Source organism: Lepidochelys kempii, chromosome 4, assembly GCF_965140265.1.
Source record: "Lepidochelys kempii isolate rLepKem1 chromosome 4, rLepKem1.hap2, whole genome shotgun sequence".
Taxonomy (NCBI): Eukaryota; Metazoa; Chordata; order Testudines; family Cheloniidae; genus Lepidochelys; species Lepidochelys kempii.
Window position 1 is genome coordinate 9,448,807 of NC_133259.1, and position 20,916 is coordinate 9,469,722.

The following is a 20,916-nucleotide window of genomic DNA, read 5'->3' on the forward strand; positions in this document are numbered from 1 at the left end:
TATATACAGTAATTCTCTGCCACAATCTAGCATCTCATAAAAGATCTTATAAGACCCTGATCTTATAAAGCAGGGAGCATACTGGGTTTCCAGTCTTGGCTCGTAGCTTGATAGGGAAGCATGCAGATCCCAATCCACCTAAGACGTTTTTGCTTTTCTTCATGTGTATCATTCTTTTCTTTTTGTCCTCTCCTAAAAGAAGGCACTGTGATGCCTCTAATAACGTGCTGGTGGTGCTGCTTTGGGCATGGTTGTTTCAGTTCCAGCCTGTTCTTATTAGCAAAGGAATAGCTGTTATTCTGTTAATCCTGCCAATCAGAAATCATCTTACTTTGCAAGCAGGAAGACAGCCCAACCCCATCTGGATCCAACATTGAATCACTTAGCAGTCTGGATTTTGGATCACAGTTCCCACTCCCTGCCCAAAATAAGGCTTGGATGAGGTTCTTTAGAATCCAGAGTTAACAACTACAGCAAATGTATTTTCTTGGTCTTATCCAATCCCACTCACACTGTAGACTTTCTGTCCTTATCCAAGCCACACTTAAGAGTTCTGCAGTGTCTCACCCCATCTTGCCTAATCTCTCTCTCTCGTTCTTATACTGTGCCCATCTTCATGGTGCAGTGTCAGCACCTTGAGAGGGAGTGTGATCTGGAGCAGTGTTTCTCAACGACTGTAGACGGGTGCTGGTCCCTGAGAGCTCCCTGACGCCATTTAGTAAGCCAGCAAACTGGTCCTTAGTATCAAAAAGGTTGAAAAACACTGGTCTAGAGGAGTGAACACAGGGGTTAAGAGTGAAGAGCTCCTCTCTTCTTATCCAAGTTCCTCCAGCGAGTCTGGTCCCACTAGGAAAAACGGACTTTTTTAAATAGGGTAACTCTCAGTCGCTGATATGCCTGCAAATGCTACGTGGCACCTACTGTAGACACAGTTTAACACCTTGACATTGGTGTTAGCTAGTGGTAGCCTAGGGTACATGGCTTTAATTCTGTTTCTCCATCGGTATATGGGGATATAGCCTGTCTAGCTGATGGCCAGTGAGGTTTGTACAGTGCTTTGGACATGTAGAGTAATGTAGGTGTTGAAGCACTGTGCCCGGCAGGGGGTGTAGCAGCTTTAGAGCTGATGTAGTCAATGGGTGGAGAAGGGCCCATCTTACCTATTCCTATCCTACACATTTGGGAGAAGGCTTTAAAATCTTATGAAGAGTGACTAGAGTCCCAGCTCGCTCCCCCTGGGGAGTCGCTGGGGTCGGCGTTCAGTAAACTGAGAGCCAGGAGTGTGGGTGAGGATGATTTGTGGAGAAGGTCACTGCCAAGTCTGTGGGGCACTGGGGTAGAATTGAGTAGTGGGCCCCTGCCCTGACTAGTATCGGGCTGAGATGATGCATCCTTTGTTGGACCTGTGGGAAGTTGGTTGTTGGGTTCTTGTCCAGCTTGTGGGGTGCTGAGGAGGTTGTGAAGGGAGAGCGTCTCTAGGTGAGCTACTCGAGGTCTTGGGGAGAGGATTCCCTGTCCGGGCACTCTGGATGGGGTAGGTGAGTCCCTGCCTAAGTTGCTTGGGGGAAGGAGGGTTGGAAGGAAAGGAAGTTTTGCCCAGGCTGTTTGGGGGCAGTGGAATTTGGGAAGAAGGCTCTGCCCATCCCATGGAGGGTGAGGGAGAGCCTCCCCCCTACAATCTGAAGATGACTCTGCCTGACTTGTGGAAATTTTATGCCGTAATGGTGGAATGTTTGCTTAAGTGTCCAGCTGTCACATGATGAAACCTGGGCTCTCCCACTTCACCAAAGCAGTATAGACAGGGGATGGAGAGAAGTGGTCCCTGCAATAATTGGGCTGTAGCTATTTCAGGGCTTTGAAGAAGAGAGAGACCCTGAAATGTACCCAGAATTTTATTAGTAGCCAGTGCATGGTGAGGAGCACTGGTGTGATGTTCATACCAGTCAAGAGCCAGGCGCCTGCATGCTGCATCCAGGCACCAAGCCTGGTTTACCCCACATTCTGATTACTTTGGTCTTTCCTAATCTGCAGAAGCCATTGTTTCCTTCTCAATCTGATACACTGCAACAACCAAAAATTACCCAGCTTCTCCTTGTTCTTATTAGACAGGGTCACACTGGTGGGGGGTGGGAGCGGGGGATGGGGTGGCAGCACTCATTCTAACTCTGCTCACAAAATAAGGCCTGCCCGTGTATCACCAAAATGAGATGTACTCACTGTAGTTTGTGCAACTTTTGACCCCTCTCCTGGGCTTGGCTACTCTTTGGTGGGGTGTATACATACTTATGGCTCTGCCGGGCTCCATGGGTTGGAGGGGGAAAATGTCTCTCATGACACCAAAAGGAGCTGTCACTCACAGTAAATGGCACAGCTCTGTAACCCTCCCTCCCCTTTGTTACACACCCTTACAAAAGAGAAATAGTTAATGTCAGCATTTAAATCATCATCCCTGGACCTCTGCCTGAACCCCTCATTGAGCTGAGTTGGGCAGGAGGATTGTTCCAGGCTCTCTGAAGACTCTCATAGGTGTTGCTGCATCAGTTACACTAATTCATTTTTTGAGTTTTCTTTGCTATCATAATAGCTAGAGACTGCCTTTTTGTTTAAAAAAAAAAAAAAAAAAAAATCTGAGATTCTGAAGAACAGCCTAATAGCTGCTATGCTATACTGGTACGTACCCGCCCATTCCGAGCCTTGGCTACTGCTGTTGCTCTGTTGGTGGACTGGTACTTCATGTTCACTGGTGTCATTTTAAAAACATGCACCTTTTCCTCACAAAGAGCGTTTTGAACCTTACAGTAAGGTAACACATATTTGCATTCCTCCGGATGAGCATGATTTTTATTGTTCAGTTGAGGTGTGGAATAGTCCATATTGTTACCATAGCACTGTGTATTATACGTGAGGCTATGTTTTAGTCACGGGTGTTTTTAGTAAAAGTCATGGACAGGTCACAGGCCATAAACAGAAATTCACGGGCCCGTGACCTGTCCATGACTTTTACTAAAAATACCTGCCGTGACTAAAAGGGGGAGCCATGGGTGCTCTGGAGTGGGGTGTGTCCAGGGGTGCTGGGGGAGGGGGGCTGTGGTCTGGGACCTCTGCTGGGAGGTGGGAAGGATTGGCGGGGCTGGCAGGGGCTTCCTACCCGGCTCCGCGTCCCTGCAGTTCCTAGGCAGCGGATGCAGGGGCCAAGGCAGGGGGCTCCGCTGCTCCCATTGGCCGGGAACCGCAGCCAATGGGAGCTGCAGGGGGGGGACCTGCGGGTGCCGCACAGAGACCCCTCCGCCACCTAGGAGCTGCAGGGTGGCCATGCCAGTGGGAACTGGGGAGTCCCCCACCCTGAGGTAAGCACCCCCCTGCACTCCCCAACCCCCTCGTCCTGAGCCCCCTCCCACACACACCCAAACTGCTGCTGCTGGCCCAGGGGCCTCCTGGCACGGGCAGCCCCTGAGCCAGCACCAGTCACTGTAGAGGTCACAGAAAGTCACAGAATCTGTGACTTCTGTGCCAGACTCGCAGCCTTAATAATATGTTATACTTATCTCCTTCCAGACTCAGCCTGCAAAGAGGAAGTTACCAGAATGGTTTGGACCTTCAGAGGGAGCAGATTCTTCCATTACTACTGGCAAGAAATCCAAAGTGCGAGCAAAAAAAGGTCTTTTTAGTTGAACTTGGAAATATCAACAACTTTCTCTTTTAAAGAAGCTCAGAGAGAGCATATACATGAGCAATCTGGCTCCATTGTCATTGAGAATCGAGTTGCAAGCACAACATTAGAGATGGTTTATTTTTAGTTTCCAGGACAACTAGCGTTCTGAAGTACATGTTCATTTGTTCACAGTTGAAACCATTACTGAGCTTGGGCTGGAACTAGAGCCCCTCAGTTCTTGGACTTGTCAGTGTGTGGGAAGCACCCACATCAAGCAGCAAGATCTTGAATTCAAGTACATAAAGAACTGACCCAAGGGTTAAATTAGGTCATGTTAACATTGTTTATAGAGGCTGTTTGCTACTTTCACTATTAGGATTAAGCTTTCCAAGATTTTTACTGTCAGTTTATTATATATTAGTACAGCGGTTCTCAAACTTAAGCAATCCGAGGACCCTCATTTTGATTTAAAATTTTGGGGGCCTCCCCACTCAGCCCCGACTCCACTCCTCCTCCCAAGGCCTCACCCCTCCCCCACCTCTTCCTGCCTCCTACTCACTCCATCCCCCCCTCCCTCCATCACTTGCTCTCCCCCGCCCTCACTCACTTTCACCAGACTGGGGCAGGAGTAGGGTGCAGAAGGGGGTGCAGGATTTGTCAGGGAGTTTGAGTGTGGGGTCTGGGCAGGGGTCCAGGGTGTTTGGGTGTGTACTCTGGCCGGTGACGCTTACTGCGGGTAGCTCCCAACCAAGCTGGCAGCGGCTCTTAGGTGGGGGGGAGCGGGGTCAGGGGTCTTTGTGTGCTGCCTGTACCCACAGGTGCCGCCCCCAAAGCTCCCATCGCCTGCAGTTCTTGGCCAGTCGGAGCTGCGGAGTTGGCATTCGGGGTGGAGGCAGTACGCAGAGACCCCCTTGCCCCCCCTTCACCCCCCAGGGGCTGCAGGGATGTGCTGGCCACTTCTGGGAGCAGCAGGGAGCCTGCCTTAGCCCCGCTGCACCTCCTGGATGGGGAGGAGTTGATCAGTGGGGCCCGTGGACCCCCTGGAGTACCCTTGGGGATCAGTTTGAGAAACGATGTATTAGTAGATTCCATTTATTACCATCTAAATGTGAAAATTTGGGCAACTTCTGTGAAGTTCTTTCCAGGCCATCTCAGCTGCTTGTTGTTGTGCATTTACTTTCTCCATGAACATCTTCAAAACCTTAGTCTCATCAGTTGGAATTGAGTTTATTATGCAGGTGCTAAGTTTTTACAGTGCCTTTTTTTTTTTTTAAAGGCTGATAGTAGGCATGGAAGAATGTAGAATATGGGGGATCTTGCAGATGGTTCAGTGCCACAAAATGAATAAGTGTTACCTTGCTGCTAATACATATTATGTCAGCTCAGCATTCTGGATCTACTAACGTTAAATCTGCTTTGATCTGATAATACTGTACAGTATATCTGATGTAAGATGTACTGTATGGAACTCACTATATTTCTATTGAATTTAGGAAAATTATATATATGGTAAAATGTGATAAATACCTTTAAAATTGCCATTATGCACTTTGTACTTGCACCGTGGTGTATTTTTTATAATAAAAAGCTGCATAACAGTACTTACAATACATATAGTTTATTGTTGCTTTCCTTCTGTAATCCTGTTCATTTACCTTTTTTGGGAAATCAGACTTGTTTGTAATTCCAAGCATTAGTTCTATGAGATGAAATTTCAATTTTTAAAATGTATGGATAATGTGGGTTGGATTTTTTTGAATTAGGGATCAATAAAAGTTAAAAATTCTGATTTGAAATGTAATGTCAAAATCAGCCAGCATACCCGTACAGCAGTAAGTTAGTTACCCACCAAACACAGTATAAGATACAGGAAAATGTTTCATAGCAGTAGGCAAAGCAAAACTTAACCCAAAGGAACAATATAGTACCATGCTGTTCTGCGGGAGGAGTGTGTCAGCCTAATAAACCAAAATGGAAATGAGAGACATCATGTTATCTGGTAAAGGCCTCTCATAGTAGAATGAACAAGGAGCAGCATCCTTTTGTGCATCTGAGCTTCCTGGCACACCAGCTCCTCTTCACTTCTGCAGCAGAAAAGTGTGAAAAAATTGTGATAATTCTAATTACAATAGTTAAGAGAAAGTATGAGCCACTCCCCCCCAAGGTCAACCTTCATCATCCTTAGTCTGTGTGCTCTAGTTCATTACTGCATGTGACTCAAGGAACTTCCACAGCATAATGTCTCCCATAGTTACTCCTGAGGGCATTCTGCGCCAGAAAATTAAAAATTCTGCACAGATTTTAAAATTCTGAAAGTTTTATTTGTCAATAAATAAATGCAGAGGCTCCAGCATGGCAGTGGGGGAGCACAGGCCACTGGGTGCACAGAGGTAGCAGATCACTCTGCAGCGCCCCCAGGACAGGGATTTGGTGGTGAGGTTGCACCTAACCCTGACACATTGCAAGAGTTGGGCTTGCTCCAGAAAACCCCCTGGTCCCTGCCCCTCCACACCAGTCGCATCAGGTGTGGGCAGGTAGGCTTAGCCCAGCAGCATCCAAGTGTGGAGGAGCTTAGTGGGGGAGATCCAGGTGTTGGGTGAGAGAGTTCAGTGGGGGTCAATCTGGGTGCAGGGGGGCTCAGTGGGGGATCTGGAGGCACAGGGGCTCATTGGGGAGGTCTGGGTTTAGGGACAATGGGATTCTGTAGGAGGGTCCAGGTGAAGGTGGTTGGGCCTCAGCAGAGGGGGTCTGGGTGTGGGGGGGAACTCAGCAGGGGGTCAAGGTGCTGTGGGGGTTGGGTGGGGGTCAAGGTGCAGCTAATTGAGGCTCAGTGGGGTGGGGGTGCAGGTGCAATGGGCCTGTTTAAATGGCTGAGCCCCAGCTGCTGCTGCCACCGAGGGAATGCCCTATGCCAGGCTCCTGCTACCCCGTCCCCATTCTCCTATCCCCCTTCCCCACTGCCTCTTTGCCTTTCCCCTTGCAACCTCCCCTATCCCTTTCCCCTCACCCCGATCCTACCCCCCCCTTCCTTCCCCACTGCTGCTTCCCCCACCCCAGCTCCTTTCCCCCTGCCCCACCGCAGGCACTCACCAGTGTACAGAAAGCGGGAGGGAATCCACGCAGGGCACCCAGCACACACCCCCGCGGCGGCCGAGCCGCACTAGGAGCCAGGAGGTGGCATCCAGCTGCAGTCAGCGAGCCAGAGCGGCACCCTTGCCACCCTCCATCACCCCGCCAGCTCTTCTGGGCTCACAGAAATGGGGCGGGCGGGGGGAGGGGCAGTGGCGTGTGAGTCCCGTGAACGACATCCCCAGCCCTCTCTCCCCGCGGTGCTTTACCTCTCTGCCGGCTGCTCCGGGCAGTGGCAAGGAGGCACCTGTGCTGCCGGGGAAGGGGGTGTGACCACTCGTGTGGCGGCTTCGCTGGGATTTTCTGCGGGGAAGCAAAGAGATCTGCCCCGGGGCAGGGGCATGAGTTTTGCCCGTGCACGGCGGCACTGCACGCCCCCCCGGGGGGCCGTGTTAAGGCTGTTACAGGTCTTGAGGCATTTACACGTGACACGCGGGTTGGTGGAACCGAAGCATAAAACTCGCAACCAGTTGGTGCCCAGCTGCTTCAGAGTTACCTGAGGCCGGGGTGACCAGGCAGCAAGTGTGACAAACCGGGGGGGGGGGGGGGCGGGGGGGTAACAGGAGCCCCTCTAAGGAAACGCCCCGGCTATCGGGGCTGTCTATAAAATCGGGACACCGGCTCGCCCTACCGGAGGCGGCTACTCTCACACGCGGGCCCGCCACCCCTGGGGGCCAGGCCGGCCCGGGGCCCCTCCCCCAGCCCGGGGACCCGCGCGAGCTCGGGGGACCAAGTCGCGCCCCGCAGGGGCGGTCCCGGGTGAGCGCTGCCGGGGTGACCCGGGGCCCGCTCTGGGCCGGGCGCGGGCCGAGCGCTACGTCAGCGCGCGGCGCCGGTTCGCCGCCGGCCGCGCGGGGCATGACGGGAGGAGCGGCGGGCGCCGCTGGGCCAATCGGACCGCAGCCGCGACCGGAGCCTGCTGCGTCCCTGCCCGCGCTCCGCTCCCGCCGCCCCTCCCCCCGCTCCGCGCCGCGCGTCAGGGCGGCCTCGCTCGCCGGTGAGTTCTCGGGCGCCAGCGGGGCGGTTGGAGCGGGGCAGCCAGGGAACGCGAGGACACCCCCCCGCCGCCCCCGGAGCTGCACGGGCCCGTGTCTGTCCTCCCCCCCCCCCGCCGCCCCCGGAGCTGCACGGGCCCGTGTCTGTCCTCCCCCCCCCCCGCCGCCCCCGGAGCTGCACGGGCCCGTGTCTGTCCTCCCCCCCCGCCGCCCCCGGAGCTGCACGGGCCGGGGGGGCCGTGTTTGTCCTCCCCCCCGCCGCCCCCGGAGCTGCACGGGCCCGTGTCTGTCCTCCCCCCCCCCCCCGCCGCCCCCGGAGCTGCACGGGCCCGTGTCTGTCCTCCCCCCCCCCCGCCGCCCCCGGAGCTGCACGGGCCCGTGTCTGTCCTCCCCCCCCCCCGCCGCCCCCGGAGCTGCACGGGCCCGTGTCTGTCCTCCCCCCCCCCCCCCCCCGCCGCCCCCGGTGCTGCACGGGCCCGTGTCTGTCCTCCCCCCCCCCGCCGCCCCCGGAGCTGCACGGGCCCGTGTCTGTCCTCCCCCCCCCCCGCCGCCCCCGGAGCTGCACGGGCCCGTGTCTGTCCTCCCCCCCCCCCCGCCGCCCCCGGAGCTGCACGGGCCCGTGTCTGTCCTCCCCCCCCCCCCCGCCGCCCCCGGAGCTGCACGGGCCCGTGTCTGTCCTCCCCCCCCCCCCGCCGCCCCCGGAGCTGCACGGGCCCGTGTCTGTCCTCCCCCCCCCCCGCCGCCCCCGGAGCTGCACGGGCCCGTGTCTGTCCTCCCCCCCCCCCCGCCGCCCCCGGAGCTGCACGGGCCCGTGTCTGTCCTCCCCCCCCCCCGCCCCTAGAGCTGCACGGCCTCGTGTCTGTTCTCCCCCGCCCCCGGAGCTGCACAGGCCCGTGTCTGTCCTCTCCCTCCGACCCCGGAGCTGCAGGGGCCGGGGGGGGCTGTCTGTCCTCTTCCCCCCCCCCCCCGAGCTGCATAGGCTGGGGGGACCCCCTGTCTCTTCTTCCTCCCGCAGAGCTCCGCTGGCCAAGTGGGTAGGGGTGGATTTCCTCTCCCCCCCCCCACCCCACAACTCCACGGGGGGGGGATTCTCCCTCCTCCCCACAGAGCTGTGTGGCCCACAGTGGATCTCTCTCTCCACCCCCCCCCCCCGCCCCTTACACAGAGGTGAGTGGGCCAGTAAAGACTTTCCTGCTCCCCACAGCTGTATGTTCCCAAGGGGACCCCTTCCTTCCCCTCCTTCTCCAACAGCTGCATGGGCCTAAGGGGACTCCCTCTCTTCCCCCCTACTCACAGACGTCACTGCGTGGGTCCTGCTGTTGTGCAGAACTGGTCCCAGCATAGTTGCAAATGAGTGGATGGGGCCCACAGGAAAGCTCTCAGTGAACCTGTTGCTGTAGGCATGTCTCTACTGCTCTAACTGCAAAAGACAGCAGGGCTCATGGGTTTGCTGCTTATTGCCAAGTGTCACTCAAACCAGGGCTGCTGGAGTAATTTTTATAATGGGAGTGCTGAGAGCTTTTGAACTAAACTGTAAACCCTGTCTATAATGGAAACCACTTCAAGCCAGGGGGTGGTGTGGCATACCCCACACTCCTAATTCCAGCACCTATAACTCAAACATCACCTCAGTGGACGGTCATGTGTGGTTCCTACCCAAGGCCCTCACCCAGTCCATGGCCTTCTTACTGTTGTGGTGGCTTGGATTTTAAACATATTTCTTGTTCCTTGTCCTACATGAGACACCACCATGTGCTCCAGGGGGACCTGACAGATGGACTAGATGCTTAGCCTTGCCAATGCACAGAGTAAACAAACTCAGCAAAATAAAGTGAAGAAAAATAACCTTCTCTTTCCATTAATTGAGTGTAACGATAGTAGAAAGAAATTTTTTAAAAAATTCAGAAAAGTGATTAAACTGATGGTGTCCGTTGTAAGTATCCATGAGCACTGGAAAGTATGAAGCACAGAGTGAAGGGCGTCCCCACCTGTATTCAGTGTTTTTATCCCTATCCATCCTGTGTAACCTCTAGCATAAGGCCAGGGCACTTATGTGATGATATTTCATCTCATTAACGTCTTGAGCCCTGTGCGGGGCTTCGTGATTTAGACTGCAATTGGGGTATCTAGTAACGTTTCCCATCTATACATTTCAAGACGACCAGGGGACATCCACCCCCCACCCCCCTCCCCACACCACAGTCTATGCATCCACAAGCAGTCCAAGCAACTTATAGAAAGTAAATTGCTAATATAGTTGTAAAATATCCTTTGCCTGTTGAAAAGGACCTATAATGGGGCAGTTGCATGGACTGTCTTTGGTTGTAAACTATTTTCTCGTTAAGAGAAGACAAATTGAAAAACATTCTGAGTGTGTGTAAGTGGTACATGCACAGTGGGTGGATTCTGCTTCCTAAAGTCAGTGAGACTTAGGCTTTTGAGCCTATTTTATTTACTGCTGTTTATTACTTGTATTCCCATAGTGCTTAGGAGCCCTAGTAATGGACCAGGAGCCCGTTGTGCTAGATGCTGTACAAACAGAAGAAAACACAGTCCGTGCCCCAAAGAGCTTACTTAGGAGCAGAGCAAAACAATTTAAATTACCAACTTTAATAATGATTTCAGTCAGCAAGCAGGAAACCTTGATGTAAATCATCAATTTTAATTGTCTTTTCCATTTGTACTTTTTAGTTATTTTCCTGAAGAAAAGTTAATTTCCCCTAAATTTGGTGGTGCTTTTTGCTAACCAGGAGGATATGGTGTAGCTATTTATATTTAAGCAATTATATAGCTTTACCTTTACATTTATTCAGATTTTTAATTTTTACATTTTTGATGGTTAGAAAATGGTGAATGATTGATTAATTTTTTATTTGTGATTTGTGTCAACCTCTATTTGGAAATTCAAGTTAAAGTGCATTAAATTGAAACAGCATTTTAAACTATTTTGTTAAAAAGAAACTATCAAGTGCTGAATTCATAAGAATTTTTTTATCGAAGTTTATCAAAACATGCTTTGTATTTAAAAGTAATTAATCTATTAAACAAAGGAAGTGTTATCTGTAGTGAAGGCATTGAACAGATTGGTTCTGATCACCATGTCCTTAGAGATTTTAGGACTAGTAGATCTCATCCTCTCATGCCTAGTTTTTATTCATAGATTTGAAGAGGAAAACAAGCTGTCGTGCCTTTTCAACTCTCATTTGATTGATTAACTTTGAATGAACTAGTCATTGAACTGAACTAGCTGAATAAACTGAAATGAAGAAATATTCTTTTTGTACCTGCACCAGAGGCTACTGCTGTCAAAAGTTGGTTCAGCACTTCAGCAAACTCTGGGTCCAGGTGCTTAGACAGTGTCTTCCACCAGTTCAGTGGTTTGACTTTCTTTAAAACATTTGCTGTTTAATATTATTTTTTTGTATTTAATTTAAATGATTGTAATAAGTTTATGCCTTAACATAGATTGTCAATTTCAAATGTATTTTTAAATAGGTTTATTTAAAAAAAAAACCCTTGTAATTAATTTAAATTTAAAAAATATAATAAAATTCTTGTAATTTTTTAAATAATTTATTTTTATCCTCCTTACTTGGGTGTATTAAACTTTTAATCCTAATCTTTATTTTGAATTTCCTAGTTTTCAGGCTTTTTGAATGACTTTTCTGCTAAAGTTCTTTCTTTGTTATTGATACGTAGCTAATAATGTTTGAGAATATCCTTTGTTTAGGGCATTTTCTTTGAAAGACAGTGACCCTCTCGTACTCACTGTGTCTGCACTGCCTGGTCCAGGTCTTGGAAACTGTGCTGGAATCCATGCAGATTTTTATAATATGTGCATGGAAGCTGGCAAATTGACTTATTTAAGGCCTATCAATCCCACAGGATGGCACAGATATACACTTTAGGAAGCTTGCCTATACTGTCGTTAATACCTAAACAATACCACAAAACTAGTAGACACCAGCAGAATAAGATTACATTTGGAGTTTTTACAGTTTCTTACATATGAACAAGAACATATGAAGACTTCAAAAAACCTCATCTCACAAATACTTTGTTCAATTGCTTCGTAGCTTCCAAGTCCAGAAGGGCCATTGTGATCATTGAGTCTGATCTCCTGTATAACAGTGGTTCTCAACCAGGGGTCCGGAGCTCCCTAGGGGACCGCGAGCCAGTTTCAGGGAGTCCGCCAAGCAGGGCCAGAATTAGACTCGCTGGGGCCTAGGGCAGAAAGCCGAAGCCCCACCGCTTGGGGCTGAAGCCCAGGACCCTGAGCCCCGCCACCCGGGGCTGAAGCCTGAGCAATGTAGCTTTGTGGGGGCCCCATGGCATGGGGCCCCAGGCAACTGCCCTGCTTGATATCCCCAAACACTGGCTCTGGCTTTTGTATGCAGAAAAGCCGTTGTTGTGGCACTGGTGGGCTGTGGAGTTTTTATTGCATGGGGGGGAGGGGTCTCAGAAAGAAAAAGGTTGAAAACTCCTACTGTATAAGACATGCCGTAGAACTTCTCTCAAATAATTCCTGCAGCATATCTTTCAGAAAAACATCCAATCTTAATTTTAAAATTATGACTGTTGGAGAATCCACCACAGCTCTTTGTAAATTTTTCCAATGATTAGTTACTCTCACTGTTACAAATGTATGCCTTATTTCCAGTCTGAATTTGTCTAGCTTCAGTTTCAAGCCACTGGATATTGTTATCCCTTTCTCCGCTAGATTGAAAAGCCCATTATCAAATATTTGTTCCTCATGTAGATACTTAGACTGTATTGAAGTAAAATCTTCTCTTTGTTAAGCTAAATAGATTTAGCTCCTTGAGTCTTTTACTATAAGTAATGTTTTCTAATATTTTAATCATTCTCATGGCTCTTCTATGAACCTTCTCAAATTTTTCAACATGGTCCACCAAAACTGGATGCAGTATTCCAGCAGTGGTTTCACCAGTGCCAAATACAGAAGTAAAATCTCTATTCCTATTCGAGATTTCCCTGTAAGTCCCGCATTAGCCCTTTGGGCTACAGCATCTCACTGGCGCTCATGTTCAGCTGATTATCTACCATGGTCCCCAAATCTTTTTCAGAATCACTGCTCCCCAGAATAGAGTCCACCACTGCGTAAATATGGCCTGCGTTCTTTGTTCCTGATGTATGCATTTATATTTTGCCATATTAAAATGCATATTGTTTACTTGCGTCTAGTTCACCAAGCAATCCAGATCGCTCTGAATCAGTGGCCTGTCCTCTTAATTATTTACCACTTCCCCAATTTTTGGGTCATCTGCAAACTTTATCATGATGATTTTATGTTGTCTTCCAGGTCAGTGATGAAAATGTTAAATAGCATAGGACAAGACGTGATCCCTGCAGGATCCCATTGGAATCACACTTGTTTGATGATGATTCCTCGTTTGATTACATTTTGAGACCTAAAAGCCAGATTTTAAACCATTTAATGTGTGCCATGTTAAAAAACTAGAAAGTTATAAAAGAAATGAAAACATTCTGCAGTACCAATTCAAATGCCTTGCAGAAGTCTAAGTATGTTTAATCAACACTATTACCTTTATAAATCAAACTTGTAATCTCATCAGAAAAAGATATCAAATTAATTTGACAGGATCTATTTTCCATGAACCCATCTTGATTGTCATTGACTACAGTATTTCTGTATCAGCTGTTCCCTTATCTTGCCCAGAGTCAATGTTACGCCAACACACCTATGATTACCTGGGTCATCCCACATACAGTTTTAAAATATTGTCACAACATTTGCTTTTTTTCTAGTCTTCTGGAAAGTCCTTCTTGTTCCAAGACTTTTTAAAAATCAACATTAACAGTCTAGCGAGTTCCTGAGCCCTCTCTTTTAAAATTCTTGGATGCAAGTTATCCAGAGCTGCTGATTTCAAAATGTCTGACTTTAGTAGCTTCTGTTTAACATCCTCCTGAAATACTGGTGGAAAGGAAAATGTGTTATCATATAATATGATTACAGTAGAACCTTAGAGTTACAAACACCAGAGTTACGAACTGACCGGCCAACCACACAACTCATTTGGAACCAGAAGTACACAATCAGGCAGCAGCAGAGAACAAAAAAAAAAAAAAAAAGCAAATACAGTACAGTATTAAACAGAAACTACTAATAAATAAAGGGAAAGCAGCATTTTTCTTCTGCATTGTAAAGTTTCAAAGCAGTATTAAGTCATTGTTCAGTTGTAAACTTCTGAAAGAACAACTATGTTTTGTTCAGAGTTACGAACATTTCAGAGTTACAAACAACCTCCATTCCTGAGGTGTTCGTAACTCTGAGGTTCTACTCTACATCTGTTCCCCCCACAATACAGAACAGAAATATTTATTGAACATATCTACCTTTGCATTAGTATTGATAATTCTATCATTTGCATAGTCACCATAATAGAGGCTCAAATTAAATGTATACCCCAAATTAAAAAACATAGGGGACCAAAAACATGTTACCATGGCTAAATGGCAAAGGACAAGAAATAGAGGCAAAAAGGCATCCTTTAAAAACTGGAATTCAGATTCTAATGAGGACAATAAAAAGGAGCGTAAACTCTGGCAAGTCAAGTGTAAAAGTACACCTCTACCCCGATATAACGCTGTCCTCGGGAGCCAAAAAATCTTACCGCGTTATAGGTAAAACTGCGTTATATCAAACTTGCTTTGGCCTTGAGCATTTCAATTATTAATAGTCACTTCCCACCCCCTGACTGACCCCTCGGAACCCCCCACTCATCCAGCCCCCCTGCTCCTTGTCCCCTGACTACCCCCTCCAGAGATCCCCCCCATCCCTAATCACCCCCAGGACCCCATCCCCTACCCAATCCCCCCTGTCCCCTGACTGCCCCGACCCCTATCCACACCGCTGTCCCCTGACAGGACCCCCGGGACTCCCACACCCTATCCAATGCCCCCTTTCCCCATCCCCTGACCACCCCACCCCCAGAACCTCCCAACCATCCAACCCTCCCTGTCCCCTGACTGCCCCCCTCGACCCTCTGCCCCTTATCCAACTCCTCGGCCCTGGCCCAGCCCCCTTAACACGCTGCTCAGAGCAGCTTGTCCGAGCCAGACACGCTGATCTGCTGGAGCGCGCAGCCCTGCCCCCCAGAGCGCTGCTTTACTGCGTTATATCTGAATTCACATTATATCAGGGTAGAGGTGTATAATTAGGTAGGCCAAAAAAGAATATGAAGAGCAACTAGCAAAGGACTCAAAAACTAACAGCAAAAAATTTAAGCACATCAGAAGCAGAAAACCTGCCAAACAATCAGTGGGGCAACTGGACGATGAAGGGGCTAAAGGAGCACTCAAGGAAGATAAAGCCATTGCAAAGAATTCATTTAGCTTCTCCTCATTGGTCTTCTCTGCAGAGGTTGTGAAGAAGAGTCCCACACCTGAGCTGTTCTTTTTAGGTGACAGATCTGAGGACCTGTCCCAGACCTGTCAGTGGAGGAGCTTATGGAACAAATCGATAAATTAAACAGTGAAAAATCACCAGGACCAGATGGTATTAGCCAAACAGTTCTGAAATAACTCATATAGGACATAGCAGAACTACTAACTGTGATATGTAACCTATCACTTAAATCAGCCTCTGTACCAGATGGAATTCACCCAAAAATTCTGAAGGAACTCAGATATGAAACTGCAGAACTAACAATTGTGGTATGTAACCTATCGCTTAAATCAGCCTCTGAACTAGATGACTGGCAGATAGCCAATATGATGCTGGTTTTTTAAAAAGTCTCCAGAGGCAGTCCTGGCAATTACAGGCAGGGATGCTGGAATAATCTGTATAGTGGGGATGCTGAGAGCCATTGAACCAAACTGTAAACCCTGTATATAATAGAAACCGGTTCAAGCCAGAGGTTGCAGCAGCACCCATTGTTCCAGCACCTATGATTACAGGCCAGTAAGACTAACTTTAGTACTTGGCAATTTGGTTGAAACTATAGTAAAGAACAGTATTATCAGAAACATAGATAAACATGGTATGTTGGAGAAGATTCAACGTGACTTTTGTAAAGGGAAATCAAGGCTTGCTAATCTATTAGAATTCTTTGAGGGGGTCAACAAACATGTGGACAAGGGGGATCCAGTGGATATAGTGTGCTTGGACTTTCAGAGAGCTTTTGCCAAGGACCATCACCAAAGTCTCTTAAACAAAGTAAGAAGTAATGGGAAAAGAGGGATGGTTCTCTCATGGATCAGTAACTGTTTAAAAGACAAGGAAACAAAGAGTAGAAATAAATGGTCAGTTTTCACAGTGGAGAGAGGTAAATAGTGATGTCCCTCTGGGATCTGTACAGGGAGCAGTGCTGATCAACATATGCATAAATTATCTGGAAAAAGGGGTAAACAATGAGGAGGCGAAATTTGCATACAGTATTAAATTACTCAGGACAGTTAAGTCCAAAGCAGACTGCAAGGAGTTACAAAGAGACCTCAGAAAACTGGGTGACTGGGTAACAAAACGGCAGATGAAATTCAGTATTGAGAAATGCAAAGTTATGCATGTTTTAAAACACTATCCCAACTATACATACAAAAGAATGGGATCTAAATTACCTATTACCACTCAAGAAAGAGATCTTGGAGTTATTGTGGATAATTGTCCAAAGACATCTGGTCAGTGTGCAGCAGCAATCAAAAAAGCTAACAGAATGTTAGGAACCATTAGGAAAGAGAGAGATAATCAGACAGTAAATACAGTGCCACTATAAATCCTTGGTACACCCACACCTTGAATGTTGGTTGCATGCAGTTCTGGTTGCCATATCTCAGAACTGGAAAAGTTACAAAGAAGGGCAGCAAAAATGATTAAGGGTATGGAACAACTTCCATATGAGGAGAAATTAACAAGACTGGGACTTTTCAGCTTGGAAAAAAGATGACTATGTGGGGGGGGGGATATCACAGAGGTCTGTAAAATCATGAATGGTGTGGAGAAAGTGAATAAGGAAGTGTTATGTACTCTTTCCCGTAGCACAAAAATCAGGGATCACCTGATGAAATTATGTTTAAAGTAGGTTTAAAACAAACATATGAAAATACTACTTCACACAGCACCCAATCCAACCGTGGAACTCATTGCAAGGAGATGTTGTGAAGGCCAAAAGTATAATTCTAAAAAGAATTAGATAAGTTTGTGGAGGATAGGTCCATCAAAGGCTTTAGTCAAGCTCATCGGGGATCTAACACCATGCTCAGGGTGTCCCTAGGCTGTGACTGCGAGAAACTAGGAGTGGATGACGGGGATGGATTGCTCAATAATTGCCCTGTTCTGTTCATTTCCTCTGAAGCACCTGGCATTGGCGACTATTGGAAAACAGGATACTGGGTTAGTGGACCATTGGTCTGACCCAGTATGGCTGTTCTTACGTTATGTTCCTCTAGTAATGGACCAATAGCATAGATAGGATTCTTTTGTTCCTAATGTTAGAAAAACCTCCTTGTTGTTGTCCTTAACTCAGCTGGCCATAGATTTCTCCTTGTGTTCCTCTGCTTCCCTTATCAATTTTCTGCATTTCCTAACTTCTCATTTGTATTCATTACTATCCATGTTATTGTTTTATTTGGTATAGCTGTCTTACCTCCCATCTAAACCTGATCAGTTTTTTAACAAATATGGCCACCTTCCTTGGTTGTGGGGTTGTGGCTTTTTGGACAGCTAGTAAGGTGTTTGTAAACAATTCCCAATTATCATTCAGAGTTTTCTGATTAAATTCTTTGTTCCAGAATGAAACAAAAGGATTGAAACACCCTACCGCCAGAAGTCCTCTAGGCTTAGCAATAAGAGGTGCAGTTTACAGTGAATTAGTTTAGTTGTTCATTATTTGTTTTGTGATAGCACTTAGGAACCCCAGTTTTCCCGAAGTTAGTAGGACGCGGTAGTGCTAAATTCAGGGGAGGATTTATAGTGGAAAATTAGCCTCAGAGGTAACTTGGGAGAGACTAGTATCCTTATCTAAGCATCCATTGTTATGGTTGAGATTATTAAAACAGCAAGACTGTGAAAATCTCTAATTAACTTTTCACCACATATGCTTATTGTATGGATTTCCCTGAGTCTGAATAGTGAAACTAGACTTGTCACTTTCACTTTTGTTTGTAGTCAGTCTTATTTTTTCTCCTTCAGTGGCACAATACTACAGTATATATAAATTGTAAACAAACCCAAATAAAATTTGTTTCATTTGAATTATAAAGATCACAACAATGTTTTTATTAATATTGTATTTAGAAAAACCTTTGTTTTTTGCAAAGCCTAAAATTCAAGGGTCAAACTAATAGATGTTATCTGTTTTTGTTTTGTTTTTTGCATATTTATAGTCACAGTTACTAAGAATGACCTCAGAAAATCATGCACTAATGTGTTAGCTTTTCAAATTCTTGTTTTGGAGAATAACATCTTGGTACATTTGAAATTGCATTTTAAAATTACTCCCTTTCCTCTATATTACCTTTCAAAAAGAGGCATTTGTAAATTTCATAAATAAGGGAATTTATAATAAAATATTAAAATTCTGTACACTTTAGATACCTCATTGACCTTTTTGATTTTTATTTTCCCTATTCCTTTTTTCGTGACAGAATTATGGATCCAAGCCTGCTAAGAGAACGAGAGCTATTCAAAAAACGAGCACTCTCCACTCCTGCTGTAGAAAAGCGTACGGCACCCTCTTCTGATTCAACATCTTCCAAAAAGAAAAAAGCAAAGTTAGAGCAGGGTGGATCATCAAGCTCAAAACAAAACACAGGTTGGTGAAAGTACGTCTGATTGTTTCCTTCCATCTGTCCACATACCCTATTGGGTCAGTCTTTCAGTAAACTTCCTGTGTGGCCAGAGCCATTCTCCAAAGGTACCATCCTCTAGGAATCTTATGCTTGGGTCTTAGTTCCTGAGCATGAGGGTACGGGAACTTTTACAGCTATTAAAGAATTTTGACCCTGGAGGATGGAGGTAGAGTGTGGGTCAGGCCCCGTGCTGTAAGTGACATGCCATCCTCTGGATGATGTAAATGCTGGTCTCTGAACTTTGCAGCCAGTTTATGCTTGACCCTGCTTCATGAAGAAGCTCCTGGTGTGCTATGGTTGTGTGTCACTCCAGCTCTTTTTACTGTATACTTTTCAGCATTTTCAGCTTTCCGCCCCATCTTTCCTTTTCTCTAGGCTTCTGTATTGGTGCCCATCACTGTACCATCTCAGGTCTGATCTACACTTAAAACTGAGATTGACATAGCTACTGCTCTCCTGAGCACTGTAGCTATGCTGATATAAACCCTCAGTGTAGATGCAAGTATGTCAACAGAAGAAGGCTTATGCTGACCTAGCTCCATCGCTCAGGGAGGTAGAGTTACTATAGCAACGGGAATACTGCTTCTGTCAGTGTAGTGTGCATCTACACCATGGGGTTACAGCTGCATGGCTGTGATGCCATAGCTGTGCCGCTATAGTCCCCATGATACAGACAAGCCGTGAGTGTCTCCCAAGAGTAAAGTCAACAACAAAGTGATCTCTCTCTCTCTTCCTTGCTAATGGGCTAGCTAAGATTTTTTTTTCTTTTTTCTTTTTTTTTTTTTAAATAAAAAGTTGTATGCTTGGAGAAAGAACTGGGTTTTATATTTTGCTGTGTGTGCCATGTGGTCAGAGGTCATTCTTATTTTATCTGGCAGTAAGTCTTGATCTGTCAACCTGGGAAGGTTCTGTAACCTGTGGTCACAAGTTGCTCTGTGTTGGCCAATAGTTTCACTGGAATCAGAAAGACAGAGAGATGGTGTCTCAGTAGCTAAGACCAGTTCCATGCAGAGCTTTGCAAGGCAAGTCAGATATCTTTAAACTGACTTCCATGTTTAGTGACGAGCCAGCAGAGAGCAGTGAACAGAAGTGATGACTTGTATTGCTGAGCACAGGGGCTGCTGTATTCTGCAGTCAACTTGACAGGTTGCCTAAGGCTTTTGCCTCAGTGTAGTTCTGCAGCATATTATTGATTATTTTGGTGCTCTTGCATTCTAGTGTGCTTCTCTGCTGCTTATTTTTCCTTCTAAATGCATTTTGGACCCATCAGTTTCTGCCTCAGTCTTCCTCGCTGATTTTCTGTTTTTTCTTGATGCTCCCTAACTTTGTTGTAGGAAAGTTTTTGAAGAAAGAGACTGCTCAGTGATTTCAAGACATGTCTGTATGGCAGAACTATGTCAGTGACAGATGACAGTATGCTCTATCTGCCTAGATATTGACCATAATAAGCAGAGTGTCAAAGTTGGCTGCAGATGTCATCCTGTGCCTGAAACAAAAATGCAGCCTGCCTCAGCCCTCCTTTAGACACCTCCAGGGGAGTCTTGTCCGCTGAGAATGTTGCTCTTGGCACAGGAAGCTATGGCTTTGACACCACCACCCCAGCGCTCTTGCACTGGTGACTTCGGCACCGTCAGTGTTGATGCTTGCACTGAAGCTCCAAAATGCTACAGGTTCCCAAAGGGTTAGCAGTTACACCCAGTGGGGGAAGGGGCACACACCTTACCATTGCCACAACTACCCCAATAGGGATCCCAGCCTTCCATCATCCCCTTTACCAGCCTACCCTCTCTCAGCATAACCAACTACTATACCAAACATCCACAAGTACTAATGTTGGATAAGTATAATCTGGGAAAGGGGTGTGTGTGCAGAACGGCAAAAAGTTTAAAGTTGTGGTCTGTAGTGTAGGGTGGTTTTGTTAACAGTAAAGTGTATGCTGTGGATGGGGGGAATAGAGGTTGTGTACTGTTGGGGGGCATAATTTTTCATTTCCTTGCTTCTGTGGATTTGAGTCATGTATTTTATGTGTGTAAGAACCCTAACTGCTTAGCAGTGTTTTGGGTATTTACGTCAAAGCAACTCATTGGATATGTATTTCCTCTTTTATGTCACTTTCAGACCGAGCCAATATCAGAAGCGTTCAGTACTGCTACTGTGTGTCCTAAAAGGAATGAATTTAGTCTGATGCTAGTTCTGAGTGAACAGTTGTTTGTCATGTCTTTTTGTCAGCTCAAGTTCAATGTGACTAAAACAGAGCTCTTAATTACCGCCGCCCCACCCTGCCCAAGTCCTCCTCACTACCTTCTTTCTAAA

General features: G+C 47.0%; 2 protein-coding genes across 7 annotated transcripts in view; both read left to right on the top strand.

Annotated features, from left to right (window-relative positions):
• Nucleotides 1–5,439, top strand: part of WRN (WRN RecQ like helicase) — a 112,078-nt gene extending 106,639 nt beyond the window's left edge. For all 5 annotated transcript variants that reach the window (XM_073340321.1, XM_073340320.1, XM_073340325.1 and 2 more), the window contains exon 36: nucleotides 3,556–5,439. In XM_073340321.1, coding sequence (XP_073196422.1) covers nucleotides 3,556–3,672 — 117 coding nt within the window. In that variant the 3' untranslated portion in view covers nucleotides 3,673–5,439. The remainder of the gene's footprint in view (nucleotides 1–3,555) is intronic.
• Nucleotides 5,440–7,616: 2,177 nt separating this feature from the next.
• Nucleotides 7,617–20,916, top strand: part of GTF2E2 (general transcription factor IIE subunit 2) — a 61,514-nt gene continuing 48,214 nt past the window's right edge. The window contains exons 1-2 of one of the 2 annotated variants that reach the window (XM_073340328.1): nucleotides 7,617–7,778; nucleotides 18,400–18,566. In XM_073340328.1, the coding sequence (XP_073196429.1) occupies nucleotides 18,404–18,566 (163 nt within the window). In that variant the 5' untranslated portion in view covers nucleotides 7,617–7,778; nucleotides 18,400–18,403. Of the gene's footprint in view, nucleotides 7,779–17,549; nucleotides 17,606–18,399; nucleotides 18,567–20,916 lie in introns of those variants that run through there. The other variant, XM_073340329.1, reaches the window with a different exon arrangement.